Genomic DNA, 14371 nt, shown 5'->3' on the forward strand with positions numbered 1-14371 from the left:
CTAGACAACGGCAGATCGGCTTAACCACAGCTACGTGGGCGGCTCACATCCTGCCCAAAGCGTATCATGCAAGGCAGTTTGTCTCCAGCTGCACTCTCCAGAGTGTCAACAATAAGGTTTGTCAAGACATTCTCAAAATGGATGCTTACTCTCAAAATGGATGCCCAGATGTCAAGATACAGTGATTGCATGAGGGTGCGATATTTTACTTTTCCACAGACATCCCATCTCCTTTTGAGCTTTTCAGGGAGCCCCATGATCATGCCCTACAATGTTTTGTTAAACCTTTCAACAAGACCATTGGTTTGTGGATGGTATGCTGTGGTGAATTTGTAAGTCACCCCACACTCATTCCATATATGTTTCAAGCATGTTGACATGAAGTTGGTACCTCTGTCAGAAACCACCTCCTTAGGAAATCCCAGTCTGGTAAAGATAACAATGAGTGCTTTTGCTACTGCAGGGGCAGTAGTGGACCTAAGGGGAATTGTTTCAGGGTACCTAGTAGCATGATCCACTTCTACTAGGATATACTGATTCCCTGAGGCTGTGGGAGGTTCAGGTGGACCCACCATGTCCACTCCCACTCTTTCAAAGGGGACCACCACCACTGAACGTAGAATGAGGGGGACCTTTGGATGGTCACCTGTCTAACCACTGGCTTGACAGGTGGCACAGGAGGCACAAAACTCCTTTACTTTCTGGGACATGTTGGGCCAATAGAAATGGTTGACTAACCTCTCCCAAGTCTTGGTTTGTCCCAAATGGCCAGCAAGTGGAATGTCATGGGCTACGGTCAGAATGAACTCCCTAAACTCCTGAGGCACTACCACTCTCCTAGTGGCACCAGGTTTGGGATCTCTTGCCTCAGTGTAAAGGAGTCCATCTTCCCAATAGACTTTGTGTGTTCCACTGACTTTCCTTGTGTTTCCTCAGCAGCTTGCTGCCTGAGGCCTTCAAGAGAGGCACAGGTTTCTTGCCCCTTAGACATCTGTTCCCTTGTGGGTCCCCCTGGCCCTAAGAGTTCAACCTGATAAGGTTCCAACTCCATGGGCTCAGTTCCCTCAGAGGGCAGAACTTCTTCCTGGGAAGAGAGGTTATTTGTATTTTGCTGTGTTGAAGCTAGTTCCCCAGTCTTCTTTCCTTTTCTCTTGGAGGGTTGGGCCATTCTTCCAGGCTCCAACACCTCTTTTTCACCCTGAGCCTCACACTGTGCCCTTGTCTTGACACACACCAGTTCAGGTATACCCAGCATGGCTGCATGGGTTTTGAGTTCTACCTCAGCCCATGCTGAGGACTCCAGGTCATTTCCAAGCAAACAGTCTACTGGGATAGCAGAGGAGACTACCACCTGTTTCAGGCCAGTGACCCCTCCCCATTCTAAAGTTACCATTGCCACAGGATGTACTTTAGTCTGATTGTCAGCGTTGGTGACTGGATAAGTTTGTCCAGTCAGGTATTGTCCTGGGGAAACCAGTTTCTCTGTCACCATTGTGACACTGGCACCTCTATCCCCCAGGGCTCCTACACTAATCCCATTAATTATGAGCTGCTGCCTGTATTTTTGCATATTAGGGGGCCAGGCAGCTAGTGTGGCTACGTCCACCCCACCCTCAGAAACTAATGTAGCTTCAGTGTGAACCCTGATTTGCTCTGGGCACACTGTTGATCCCACCTGGAGACTGGCTATTCCAGTGCTAACTGGAGTAGTAGTAGAAGTGGAACCTTTCTTGGGACAGGCCTTGTCTCCAGTTTGGTGTCCCTGCTGATTACAGCTACGACACCAGGCCTTTTTGGGATCAGATTGTTTTACCCTTGTACCCAAATGTGGATTGTGAAGAGGCTTTGGACCCTCCCTCCTGAGCAGGTTTTTGGGGCCCTGTAGAAGACTCTTTACTTTTACCCTTGCATGTCTCAACACTCTTCCCCTGGTGAGTCTTTGTGACCCCTTTTTTTTGGTCACCCCCTGTGGAAGTCTTGGTCACCCTAGTCTTGACCCAATGGCCTGCCTTCTTTCCCAAATCTTGGGGAGAAATTGGATCTAGGTCTACCAGATGCTGATGCAGTATATCATTGAAACAATGACTTAAAAGGTGTTCTTTCATAAACAGATTGTACAACCCATCATAATCATTTACACCACTGCCATTAATCCAACCATCCAGTGTTTTGACTGAGAAGTCAACAAAATCAACCCAGGTCTAGCTCGAGGATTTTTGAGCCCCCCTGAACCTAATCCTGTACTCGTCAGTTGAGAATCCAAAGCCCTCAATCAGGGTAGCCTTCATGAGGTCATAGGATTCTGCATCTTTTCCAGAGAGTGTGAGGAGTCTATCCCTACACTTTCCAGTGAACATTTCCCAAAGGAGAGCACCCCAGTGAGATTTGTTTACTCTTCTGGTTGCACAAGCCCTCTCAAAAGCTGTGAACCATTTAGTGATGTCATCACCATCTTCATATTTTGTTACAGTCCCTTTGGGGATTTTTAACATGTCAGTATTCTCTCTGACCCTATTTAAGTTGCTGCCACCATTGATGGAAGCTAAACCCATCTCTTGTCTTTCCCTTTCTGTGGCTAGGAGCTGTCTCTCCAAAGCCAATCTTTTGGCCATCCTGGCTAACAGGAGGTCATCTTCATAGAGGCTGCCTTCAATGCTTCCAGAGCTGTTGGACTCCCCTGTGGGAGAAGCAGCATCTCTGAATATCACTTGTGGAGTCAGAGTTGGAGGAACCCTGGTCTCCCTAACTAGGACTGGAGGTGCGAAATTATCCTCCACATCATTAGCTTCCCCCTCTGTAAGGGTATCTTCAGAGGGGTTGTCTCTAGCAAACTCTGCCAAGAGCTCCTGGAGCTGTACTTTGGTAGGGTTTGATCCAGTTTTTATCTTTTTGATTTTGCAGAGAGTCCTTAACTCTGACATCCTGAGATGCAGGTAAGGTGTGAGGTTGAGATCCACCACCATCTCTTCTGCAGTAGACATTATTTCTCTAAAAGTTGGGATACTTTTTAAGAATCTAAAACTATCTGTAGAACTTAATCCAAACTTTTACAAAACTTTTAAACTCTAAAAGAAATGCTAACAGGGACTAACACAAGGCCCTAGCAGGACTTTTAAAAATTTAGAAATATAGCTCAAATTTAAAAAATAAGTTTCTAATGACAATTTTTAGAATTTAGTCGTGTGATCAGGTATTGGCTGAGTAGTCCAGCAAATGCAAAGTCTTGTACCCCACCGCTAATCCACCAATGTAGAAAGTTGGCTCTGTATATACTATTTCAAAGTTAGAAATAGTGTGCACAGAGTCCAAGGGTTCCCCTTAGAGGTAAGATAGTGGCAAAAAGAGATAATTCTAATGCTTTATTTTGTGGTAGTGTGGTTGAGCAGTAGGCTTATCAGAGGGTAGTGTTAAGCATTTGTTGTACACACACAGGCAATAAATGAGGAACACGCACTGAAAGACTTACTCCAGGCCAATAGGTTTTTATATAGAAAAATATATTTTCTTAGTTTATTTTAAGAACCACAGGTTCAAGATTTACAAGTAATATTTCAAATGAAAGGTATTTCACCCAGGTTTTCTAGGAACTTTGAATAATCACAATAGCATGTACAGTTTTGACAAAAATGGCAATAAGCTATTTTAAAAGTGGACACAGTGCAAAAATCAACAGTTCCTGGGGGAGGTAAGTATTTGTTAAGTTCACAGGTAAGTAAAACACTTACAGGGTTCAAAGTTGGGTCCAAGGTAGCCCACCGTTGGGGGTTCAAGGCAACCCCAAAGTTACCACACCAGCAGCTCAGGGCCGGTCAGGTGCAGAGGTCAAAGTGGTGCTCAAAACACATAGGCTTCAATGGAAATAGGGGTGCCCCGGTCCCAGTCGGCCAGCAGGTAAGTACCCGCGTCCTCGGAGGGCAGACCAGGGGGGTTTTGTAGGACACCGGGGAGACACAAGCAGGCACAGAAAGTACACCCTCAGCGCACAGGGGCGGCCGGGTGCAGAGTGCAAACAGGCGTCGGGTTTCTGATAGGAATCAATGGGGAGACCCGGGGGTCTCTTAAACGATGCAGGCAGGCACAGGGGGTCTCCTCGGGGTAGCGACCACCTGGGCTAGGCAGAGGGTCGCCTGGGGGTCGCTCCTGCACTGGAGTTCGGTTCCTTCAGGTCCTGGTGGCTGCGGGTGCAATGCTGGTTCCAGGCGTCGGGTTCCTTGTTACAGGCAGTTGCGGTCAGGGGAAGCCTTTGGATTTCCCCTGCAGGCGTCGCAGTGGGGGTTCAGGGGGGTCAACTCTGGCTACTCACGGGCTTGAAGTCGCCGGGGAGTCCTCCCTGTAGTGTTAGTTTTCCGCAGGTCGAGCCAGGGGTGTCGGGTGCAGAGTGGAAAGTCTCACGCTTCCGGCGGGAAATGTGTGGTCTTTAAAAGTTGCTTCTTTGTTGCAGGAAGTTGCAGTTTGTTGAACAGGGCCGCTGTTCTCTGGATCTTCTTGGTCCTTTAGATGCAGGGTAGTCCTCTGAGGCTTCAGAGGTCGCTGGACCCTGTTGGATGCGTCACTTTTTCAGTTTTCTTCGAAGTAGGGAGACAGGCCGGTGGGGCTGGGGCCAAATCACCTCAGCTCAGAACACCTTTGGGGCTGTCCTGACTGGGGGGGTGACCCCTCCTTGTTTTCCTTATTATCTCTTCCAGCCTTGCTGCCAAAAGTGGGGGCAGTGGCCGGAGGAGCGGGCATCTCCACTAGCTGGGATGCCCTGTGGCGCCGTAACAAAAGGAGGAGGGGGGTGAGCCTTTGAGGTTCACCGCCAGGTGTTACAGTTCCTGCAGGGGGAAGTGAGACGCACCTCCACCCAGTACAGGCTTTGTTCCTGGCCACAGAGTGACAAAGACACTCTACCCATGTGGCCAGCAACATGTCTGGTGTGTGGCAGGCTGGCAGAAACTAGTCAGCCCACATTGGAAGTCGGTTAGGTTTTCAGGGGGCATCTCTAAGATGCCCTCTGGGTGTATTTTGCAATAAAGTGTACACTGGCATCAGTGTGCATTTATTGTGCTGAGATGTTTGATACCAAACTTCACAGTTTTCAGTGTAGCCATTATGGTGCTGTAGAGTTCGTGTTTGACAGACTCCCAGACCATATACTTTTATGACTACCCTGCGCTTACAATGTCTAAGGTTTTGCTTAGACACTGTAGGGGCATAGTGCTCATGCACATATGCCCTCACCTGTGGTATAGTGCACCCTGCCTTAGGGCTGTAAGGCCTGCTAGAGGGGTGACTTACCTATTCCACAGGCAGTGTGAGGTTGGCATGGCACCCTGAGGGGAGTGCCATGTCGACTTAGTCATTTTCTCCCCACCAGCACACACAAGCTGGCAAGCAGTGTGTATGTGCTGAGTGAGGGGTCCCCAGGGTGGCAGAAGACATGCTGTAGCCCTTTGAGACCTTCCCTGGCATCAGTTCCCTTGGTACCAGGGGTACCAGTTACAAGGGACTTACATGGGTGCCAGGGCTGTGCCAATTTTGGAGACAAAGGTACAGTTTTAGGGAAAGTACACTGGTGCTGGGGCCTGGTTAGCAGGGTCCCAGCACACTTTCAAATCATAATTTAGCATCAGCAAAGGCAAAAAGTCAGAGGGTAACCATGCCAAGGAGGCATTTCCTCACAACAATGAATGCTGAAGTAGACAAATTAGCAAGATCAAGCTTCATCACCATGAAAACTCTGCGACTCATCTTCCCCCACCTTAGATTTCCACACAAGGTGCTGGCTACTGTGTCTCTTGTACTATCTAAACTGGATTATGCCAATGGCCTCTACTATGGTACATCTCTGTCTACTGTGAAAAAACTACAACACATTCAGAACTTGGCTGCCAGACTACTCCTACATGTAAAGCCACAAGCCCACATCTTCAATGCCGTGAGGGCCCTACATTGGTTACCGGTTGCCAGAAGATCCACCTTCAAGCTGCTTTGTATTTTCCTCTAAACAATACATGAAATGCATATATGCCCTCACCTGCGGTATAGTGCACCCTGCCTTAGGGCTGTAAGGCCTACTAGAGGGGTGACTTACCTATGCCACAGGCAGTGTGAGGTTGGCATGGCACCCTGAGGGGGGTGCCATGTCGACTTAGTCATTTTCTCCCCACCAGCACACACAAGCTGTGAGGCAGTGTGCATGTGCTGTGTGAGGGGTTCCCGGGATGGCATAAGACATGCTGCAGCCCTTAGAGACCTTCCCTGGCAACAGGGCCCTTGGTACCAGGGGTACTAGTTACAAGGGACTTACTTAAGTGCCAGGGTTGTGCCAATTGTGGAGACAAAGGTACAGTTTAGGGAAAGAACACTGGTGCTGGGGCCTGGTTAGCAGGGTCCCAGCACACTTTCAAATCATAAATTAGCATCTGCAAAGGTAAAACGTTAGGGGGTAACCATGCCAAGGAGGCATTTCCTTACAGTCAAGCATTCTCCAAAGGGGGGCGCCCTCCTGAACACCTAATCCGTTCCCCTCCCCTCCCGCTTGAGTGGATATTTTCACCAAACATTTACCTTACACAACCTTTCTAATGTTTGAAAAGATTACAGTAGCCTCCATCACTTAATGATTAGCAGTGTATCTCCTCAAAATCAAAAATGAACGGTCCCAGTTTGCACCAAGCCTTTGGACTTAATTAGCATTGTCAGGTAAGTATTCCACTTCCCTGAGTACTACTGTGCTCCCCAACTGCAATGAAAATCTACCCTAGCCAAAGTGGGTTTTGTTTGCCAATTTAATCTAAAGTTATAAATTATGTGGATGATCCCTAGTAGGCAGGACCACTGGAATTATGCAGCAAGGGATGGTCAAGTTATTTAAAAGGGTTGAGTAAATTATGCAGCAAGAAAAGGCATATTATGCAGCATTATGCACCACATTTTGTAATAGTATTACTTAATTATTTGGTCATTTTAAAATTTATTAGCACTGTCTGGGCATTCGTTGCACCTCATTGACACCAGTTTAACAATATAGCAATAACCTACAGAAAGGTGACCAGTCAGTCTTTACAAAGGTCCTTCCACTGCGCAGCAACACATGTCACTGCGTGTTTACTAACTTTTGAACTTTTTGAGTTACAAACTCTTTTTTTTTTTTAAATCAGCAGAGTATGCTGCAGATAATGGATTATGTGGCAAATGCAGCAAATCTTCAATTATGCGAAAGTCACAGTGGCCCTGCAAGTAGAAGAAAAAGAAGTTGCGTATCTTTTCTCTTAATTACCAATTTCCTATCCTTCTAACCTACCCTTCATCCACCTACAAAGTATAAGAGGAATTTTAACCTCCTACTATTATGCATAGTGCTTAGCTGACTGTTGGTAAGCATTTTTTGAAATGTTAGTTGTAGAAAGATGAATTTCTTTTAATAATGTTTAAATGCATGCCTTTGTATATTCCCCAGGAGTGTCTTCCATCTCCCAGCAGAATCGCCTTGGAGAGCTCCAGGCTATGCTGCAGCTGGTAGAGCAGAGATCCAAAGAGGCAGAACGAGTAGCAGAGCTGGCAGAAGGAGATGCCAGGGAAAAAGATAAGGAATTGGTTGAAGCCCTGAGGCGACTAAGAGAATATGAAATGGTACAAATATCATGTTGTAAAATCCAAGTCATTAGTATTTCAGTTACAAGATTGAGAGTTTCTATTAAAAGATCATTTTATGTTTTATTCCAATACAATGAAGGACTTCTACAGTTTAGTTATGTTTACCGTTAAGTTGAATGACATCAGACATATAGATTATCACCACAGAAAATATGTCACAGATGTCAGAAAGGTCTTTGTAAAATATTACAGAATCTGACATGATCCCTCCCTACGTGCTTCTGAAAAGAACCTAACTTACTTAGTTGCCATTTTGAAATGTTTAAGATGCAAAACCGGGGAGTCCTAAATGCAATGTATTTTTTGTGGAAATACAGGTGCCACAACATATTTACGTCTTTAAATGTCACCCTGTGTTGTGCCTACTGGCTGCTTCAAATATCCTTGTCATGTATATAACATTCCAAATGGTTAGCGAAATTAAAGAACAATTATGAAGGCACTTCAGGTTCAGGTTCTTACCCCTGATTACCCCTAAAGTGATAGGTGAGACATTAAAGTCTGAGAATGATTCCCATTATGTCCTTTATTGAGTTAATTCTTCACAATCCCATCAGCCATCAAAAGGAATTCTCTCATGACATGGCATTGGATCAATCGCCTTGCCATCTCCATCATCATGCTCAGCATCCAAGAAGCACACCGAGGTCAACCCAAAAGAGAAAAACAAGCCCTCAGATCCTTCAGAGACAACTTAAAGTTCAGACTTGTCTTTTGTTCGGTCACCTCCAAAGTCAGTACCCTGCTAAATGACTACAGCGTATTTATGGTAAATCATATTCCAACTAAAACATACAAGTACCAGCCAAACTCTTTAGTACTCTGGTACTCCAATGATCTCACATACAACAAATGTTCAATTTGCAGATAGGAAAGGATATTAAAGAAAATGCGAGGAAAACAAAACTCCTGGCAGCCTTGCACTACTGAAATTGCTCTGCGCAACACACAAACAACTCATCACGTTAAATTAGCACTATACCAGCTGATGAGTGAAGCTCACAATAGAAGCAGAACACTGGTCAATAAAGTCAAGCACTGCATCACCCCCTCCTAATCCTACAATCCCATGCACCACATACAAGTGCTTTGCCACATACATCTTTATCAACAAAGTGTAGGAAGTCCAACAGCACCAAAACTGCTTCTTCTCAGATCCATCGTTCTGTGCTGCCTCCTACAAAAGTCATCTTTCAAACTCCTGCCTCTCCAAAACATTTGCAACTTTGTCAGACCATCTATGAAAGTGTCTTGGCCCTCTTTTTCATCAAAGCCCTCTCTGGAGAATCACAATCAGCCATGTTGACCATTGTCAATGCCTTTGTCACTCAGGGCAGCTTCTCAGAAGTTCTCAAGACAGATTTTTCAACCCCTGAAGAAACCCAAACCAACTCTCGCCATTTACAACCCATTGTTCACCTTCCCTTCATGGCAAAATAATTGACAAAGCAGTCTACACCCACCTTGCAAGATGATACCAGTTCAAATCATCCCCTGCATGACTACCGTCCAGCTAAAGATCATGCTGCAAAACGGAGACAGGCACATTATAAATCATACATAATGCCTTTTTTAACACATAAAGGTGAACCCTGCTTCCTGGTATTGTTGGAGCTCAGCTGCCTTCAACACTGTTGATCATACCACCCTTACCTTCACCCTAAAATCATAATGGATTCTCCTTCCTATTCAGTGGGCACCATTTCATTCACATACGCACCTCCAAGTTCGAGAAGATCCTTGTCACCTGTGAAGTCTCTCAGGTTTCTGATCTAGTCCTCTCTCTTCTTCAACATTTGCATGGAGCACCTGGGAACTGTACTCACAGATATGAGCATCCAACATCAGGCTATGTGTCTGAGTCTGAGTCTAGGCTGTATTGTCTGGTAAATGTCTGTACTGAATTTCAAGTTGCTGCTTTACAGTTATCAGTAGATGGCAGACTCATGAGGCATGCTGTTGTAGCCACTTTAGCCCTGGTGGAATGTGTTTTAGGCTTGCCTGGGAGGGGTTTGTTTGACAGTAGCACATAGTACTACAAAACATTATCCATCTAGCAAATGACAGTTTAGAAGTTGCTAAACATTGTCTAAGATGGCTATAAGTCATGAAGAGATGGTTATATTGTCACATTATTTTAGACTTGTAAAGGTAGAACTGAAGTCTTGTGTCTGTCTGCACGTGTTGAAGGCTTATGAAATAAATTGGATAGTGCAATGTTTAATTGATATGAAAATCAGAGGCAACCTTTGGAAGGAAGAAAGAGTGTGTCCTTTTAGACCTGGCATCCTTAGGGTGGTTTGTCCCCAGACTTTTTGCCTTTACCTCCAGTTTTGTGGCAGTATCTTTTTGATGCCCTTATGACTCTGAGCATTTTACCACTGCTGATCAGTGCTAAAGTGTATGTGTTTCTCCCCTAAAACATGGTAACATTGGTGTATCCACAATTGGCACATTTATTTTGCCTATAAGTCCCTTGTAGAGTAGTACACCATATATCCAGGGCATATAAATTAAATGCTACTCATAGGCCTGCAGCACTGATTGTGCCACCCACTTACGTAGCCCTGTAAACATGTCTCAGGCCTGCACCGCAGAGCCTGTGTGTGCAGTCTAATCGCCACCCTGACTTGGCATTTAAAACGTCTGCCAAGCCTTAATCTCCCTTTTTCTTACATTTATGTCTCCCCAAAGGTAGGCCCTAGGTAGCCCATAGGGCAGGATGCCATGTATGCAAAAGGCAGGACATACACTTTTAAGTTCTCATGTCCTGGTAATGAAAAACTCCCCAAAATAGTTTTTCATTACTGTGCGGCCTGTCCCTCCTATTGGCCAGCATTGGGAATTTCTTACATTACATTTAAGATGTAATTCCTGATCGGGAAGGAGTGGCTGCATCATGTTTAGTACCATTAGAATGGTAATAATAAATCCTACCTCCTGGTAAGGTCAGATTTATTATTACTATTTTAGCAGTGCCACTTTTAGAAAGTAGGCATTTCTCTGCACTCCTTGCCCTGTGTGCCCACAGCCTATGTCCAATCACGTCTGGCTTGGGTTAAGTGACAGCTACACTTGTGCATTCCCTTCAGACACCCACAACGCAGGATACTCAACTGCATCTGCATACTGATGGATCTTCCTGGAAAGGAGGTTGGTAAGGGCTCACACTTAAACCTCAGAGGGGTAGTGTCTTGAGTCCACACAAAGGGGCTGATTATCCCCCACTGATAGTCTGGAGCCAAGACTAATCTGAAAGGGGGACCTGTGGACTTCACAGGAACTCTTTGTAGTCGCCCCATACATCAAAGGCACTTTTTGATATAAATGCTGGGCCCATGACCCACCCAAGTTAGTGCGCTTCTGGACTCAAGATACCCTGCTAGAATAAATACTGCTGTGTGCCAGGATTGCCACTTTGCTAGGATTGACTGCTCTCAGGAACTGCTGCCCTGCTTGCTTGTGCTGCCCTGCTGCCTGCTGATCTCTGTCCAGTAGCCCAAGACTCGACCACCAAACCCAGAGTGACTCTGAACGGTCCTGCTTTACTTCACCGCTCACATCGCAACAACTATACCCAAGAGTGGCTTCTTCCCTGCTTTGTTTCTCTCAGCGCCCCAACCTCCCCCCAGCGGTCTTTGCCCTGCTTTGCCGTTCTCATTTCATCAACCTCACCTGAGTGGCTTCTGCCCTGCTTTGCCACTCTCATCACATCAACTTCACCTGAGCGGCTCATGCCAAGCTTCCCTACTCATAACTCTTCAACTTACACCAGAGCAGCTTCTGCCAAGCTTTCCTGCTCGCAACTGTTCGACTTTCACCCAACTAACTCCTGTCGAGCTGCGCTGCTCACAACTCATTGACTTTCAGCCAAGTGGCTTCTGGCAAGTTTTGCTGCTCGCAACTCTTCGACTTTCACCCAAGTTCCTTCTGCCCTGCTTCGCCTCTCTCATCTCTTCAGCTTCACCCAAGCGCCCTCTTACCAAACGCTGCCGCTCACACTTCTTCAACTTTACTTGAGCGGCCCGTGTACAGCTTTGCTGATAATACCAAGTCAATTTCCACCCGAGTGGCTCTCGCCCTGCATAGATAGCTGCATCCCACTCCTAGTCAGAGCGTGACCAGGGACATTGAACCTCCATGCTGAGGAGTCCTCGGCACCATCCTTTTGACCTATTACTCTTTTCTTGCACATCAATATTACTACCTTTAGCCTACAAAGCTAAATATTTCTGTATCGTATTGAACTTAAAAGTATCTAGATAAACAAGCTTTATTTTTCTATATACCCTTACAAAGTATTTTTCTGTGGTGTACCTCTTATGATTATTGTGTGTGTATAGCATAAGTACTTTACACATTGCCCCCTAAGTTAGGCCTGCCTGCTCTGCGCCAAGCTAACAGAGGGTGAGCACAGGCTAATTTATGACAGTTCATTGACTTGCCTTGACTAGAGCTGTGGTCCCTACTTGGACAGAGTGCATACCTCTGCCAACTAGAGACCCAGTTTCTAACAGTCCTCCTCACTACCCTGTTAGAGTGGAATACCATGTCGGGCTCAATGGGTGATAGAGCCTATATCTTGCTCACTCTGTGAGCAGCTGCAGTGACTACTAAAAAGACTGCTTTCCACAAAAGATGCTGCAATGTGTCCCTCTGGATCACCATAATAGGGGGGAACCATTACTTTTGATGAAACTAGATCTTCTGATTGTTGTTAGCTCTTTCTTGAGACCTTCAGAGAAGTCTTTAATTATAGTAATTTAGTAAAATAAACCCTTTATAAGTGTTTTCCTCTAGGCAAAGATAGCTGCCACATGAATTGTGAGAGTGAAAATTGCAGCTTGGTTTGAGCTAAATTTAGCAGGTAAGGTAAAGGCATCCTCCTCTTGATAGGCAGTAAGGCTGTGACTGTTGTTTTGACACCACCATCAGAATTGTTTCCAGGTCATAGAATATAACAAGACCTTATTGAAGGCAGAATATTTAGATATCTATACTGTCTGACTTCAGGATCCAAGCTGTCAAATTCAGTTATAGTAAGTTTGAATTTTGACTCTGCCTCTGACATCTGGTAAGCAAAATGTGTTTGTTTGGCAGCCTTGTGTGGTTTGATGGACGTTTGTGGACTGTCCGAGTGCCACCATTGTCTTGGCCAATCAGGGGCTGCTAAAATTATCATTTCCAGTGACTTTCTCATTTCATTATTACCCAGGGGGGGTTCAACAGTATCAGTGAAAATGCATACAATCTTCTGACCAACTCAGCAAAAAAAGAGTGCCATTTAATCCCTATTCTTGTCACCTGCTTGTGAAGTCTCTGAACCTTGCTTATACTGTTGGTGTGGCTGAAAGGGCCAGCAGGCAGAGTGGAACCCCTACTGGTGGTATCTGGAATCCTTAACTTTATTCTGCTGCCTGAAGAGCATATTTCTTCCAATCCATTCAAGGCCTCTGCTTCTTTTTTCATTTCTACCTTTTTGTCATCAGTGTTCCAGAGTGATGGCCTAACAGAAATGATCATGAAATGAAGGTTCATACCCTCAGTTTGGCTTAAGGCTGGTATGGTGGAACCAGGAAGATCTCATGATTGCAATCCCATGGCAATGAACAGTAGAGGATAATTCAGCTGAGTCGACACCCAAGCTCATTACCAAGTTGGCAACCAGAGAACTCTCACTGAGTTTCTCTAAAAAGTTTTATTGGCAATTTTTCTGGTAAACCATCCATTCATGTTGTCGTGCTGCCCATGATTTCTCACTCGTATCTGCCCATGATGGTGATTTCAATAGATTACTTTAAAAAAAAAAAAGGTATTTATCCTTTTCATAATGTTACATAAATAAGGCAAAATGAAACGCAATCCGGTGTGCATGAGTGACCATTGTATCATATACAACTACATAAATATTATTCATTTAAATGGGGTGTTCATTCCCACCACCCCACCCCACTCACTCCCCGCCAGCAGACATCTAATCATATTGGACCAGTCCTCCAGATTATCAGACAGTTTATTGTCCAAACAAACCAGCTTAATTTTAATTTCTTCAGCAATGGCCCATTCCATCAAGTCCCGCTGCAAGGAGGCCCCCACTGGGCCCTGCACCTTAAGTCATTGTATGGTTTTTTGTCTTTTTGCCAGGACCATCCCCAGTAGTGTGAATTTATATATGATTCTTAACAACTTTGGAAGACAGTGGCATTAATGGTTAACAGACACCTCTACATGTAAGACAGTGACTGCACACAGTTTAGAGACACTATATTGCCAGTATCCCTGCACACAGCTCCATGTCAGGTGCATGGAATCGGCTCCACTCGCCCTCACCCCATCTAGGGCAGTCTGATGAGCTAGTGAGATAAATGCGGGCCAGCTTCATAGGGATTAAGTATTTTATATGTACAAAATTGAAATGTGTGAACTGGAAACATGCGTTGCAGGAAATGGATTTTACATGTTCAAAGGTTTGCTTCGATTTTTCATTTGTTAATAGTGTTACCAGGCATTTGTCTCAAATGTGTCATGCTAGTAGGATTAGTCTTTGTTAGATTCCAGTGCTTTGTAAAGTCAGATCTCATGTTCTTCCTTCCCCGATTCCATCATTTTTGTCAGTGTTTCTGAGGTGGGAGTTCCATGGGAAACACCAGCAAACTTCTCTTTGTTTTTGTCAGTCGTGCATACCGGAAAAAAATGCCCTGATCCCACCTCAAAACTTTGTTGCAGTTCTTTG

At 45.2% G+C, this 14371-nt stretch overlaps 1 protein-coding gene across 2 annotated transcripts in view; it reads left to right on the forward strand.

Annotated features, from left to right (window-relative positions):
* The window catches only part of CEP290 (centrosomal protein 290), a 1276764-nt gene that overhangs the window by 299704 nt on the left and 962689 nt on the right, over positions 1-14371 (forward strand). For both annotated transcript variants that reach the window (XM_069229617.1, XM_069229618.1), the window contains one exon: positions 7442-7614. In XM_069229617.1, the coding sequence (XP_069085718.1) occupies positions 7442-7614 (173 nt within the window). The remainder of the gene's footprint in view (positions 1-7441; positions 7615-14371) is intronic.

This window comes from Pleurodeles waltl, chromosome 4_1 (assembly GCF_031143425.1).
Source record: "Pleurodeles waltl isolate 20211129_DDA chromosome 4_1, aPleWal1.hap1.20221129, whole genome shotgun sequence".
NCBI lineage: Eukaryota > Metazoa > Chordata > Amphibia > Caudata > Salamandridae > Pleurodeles > Pleurodeles waltl.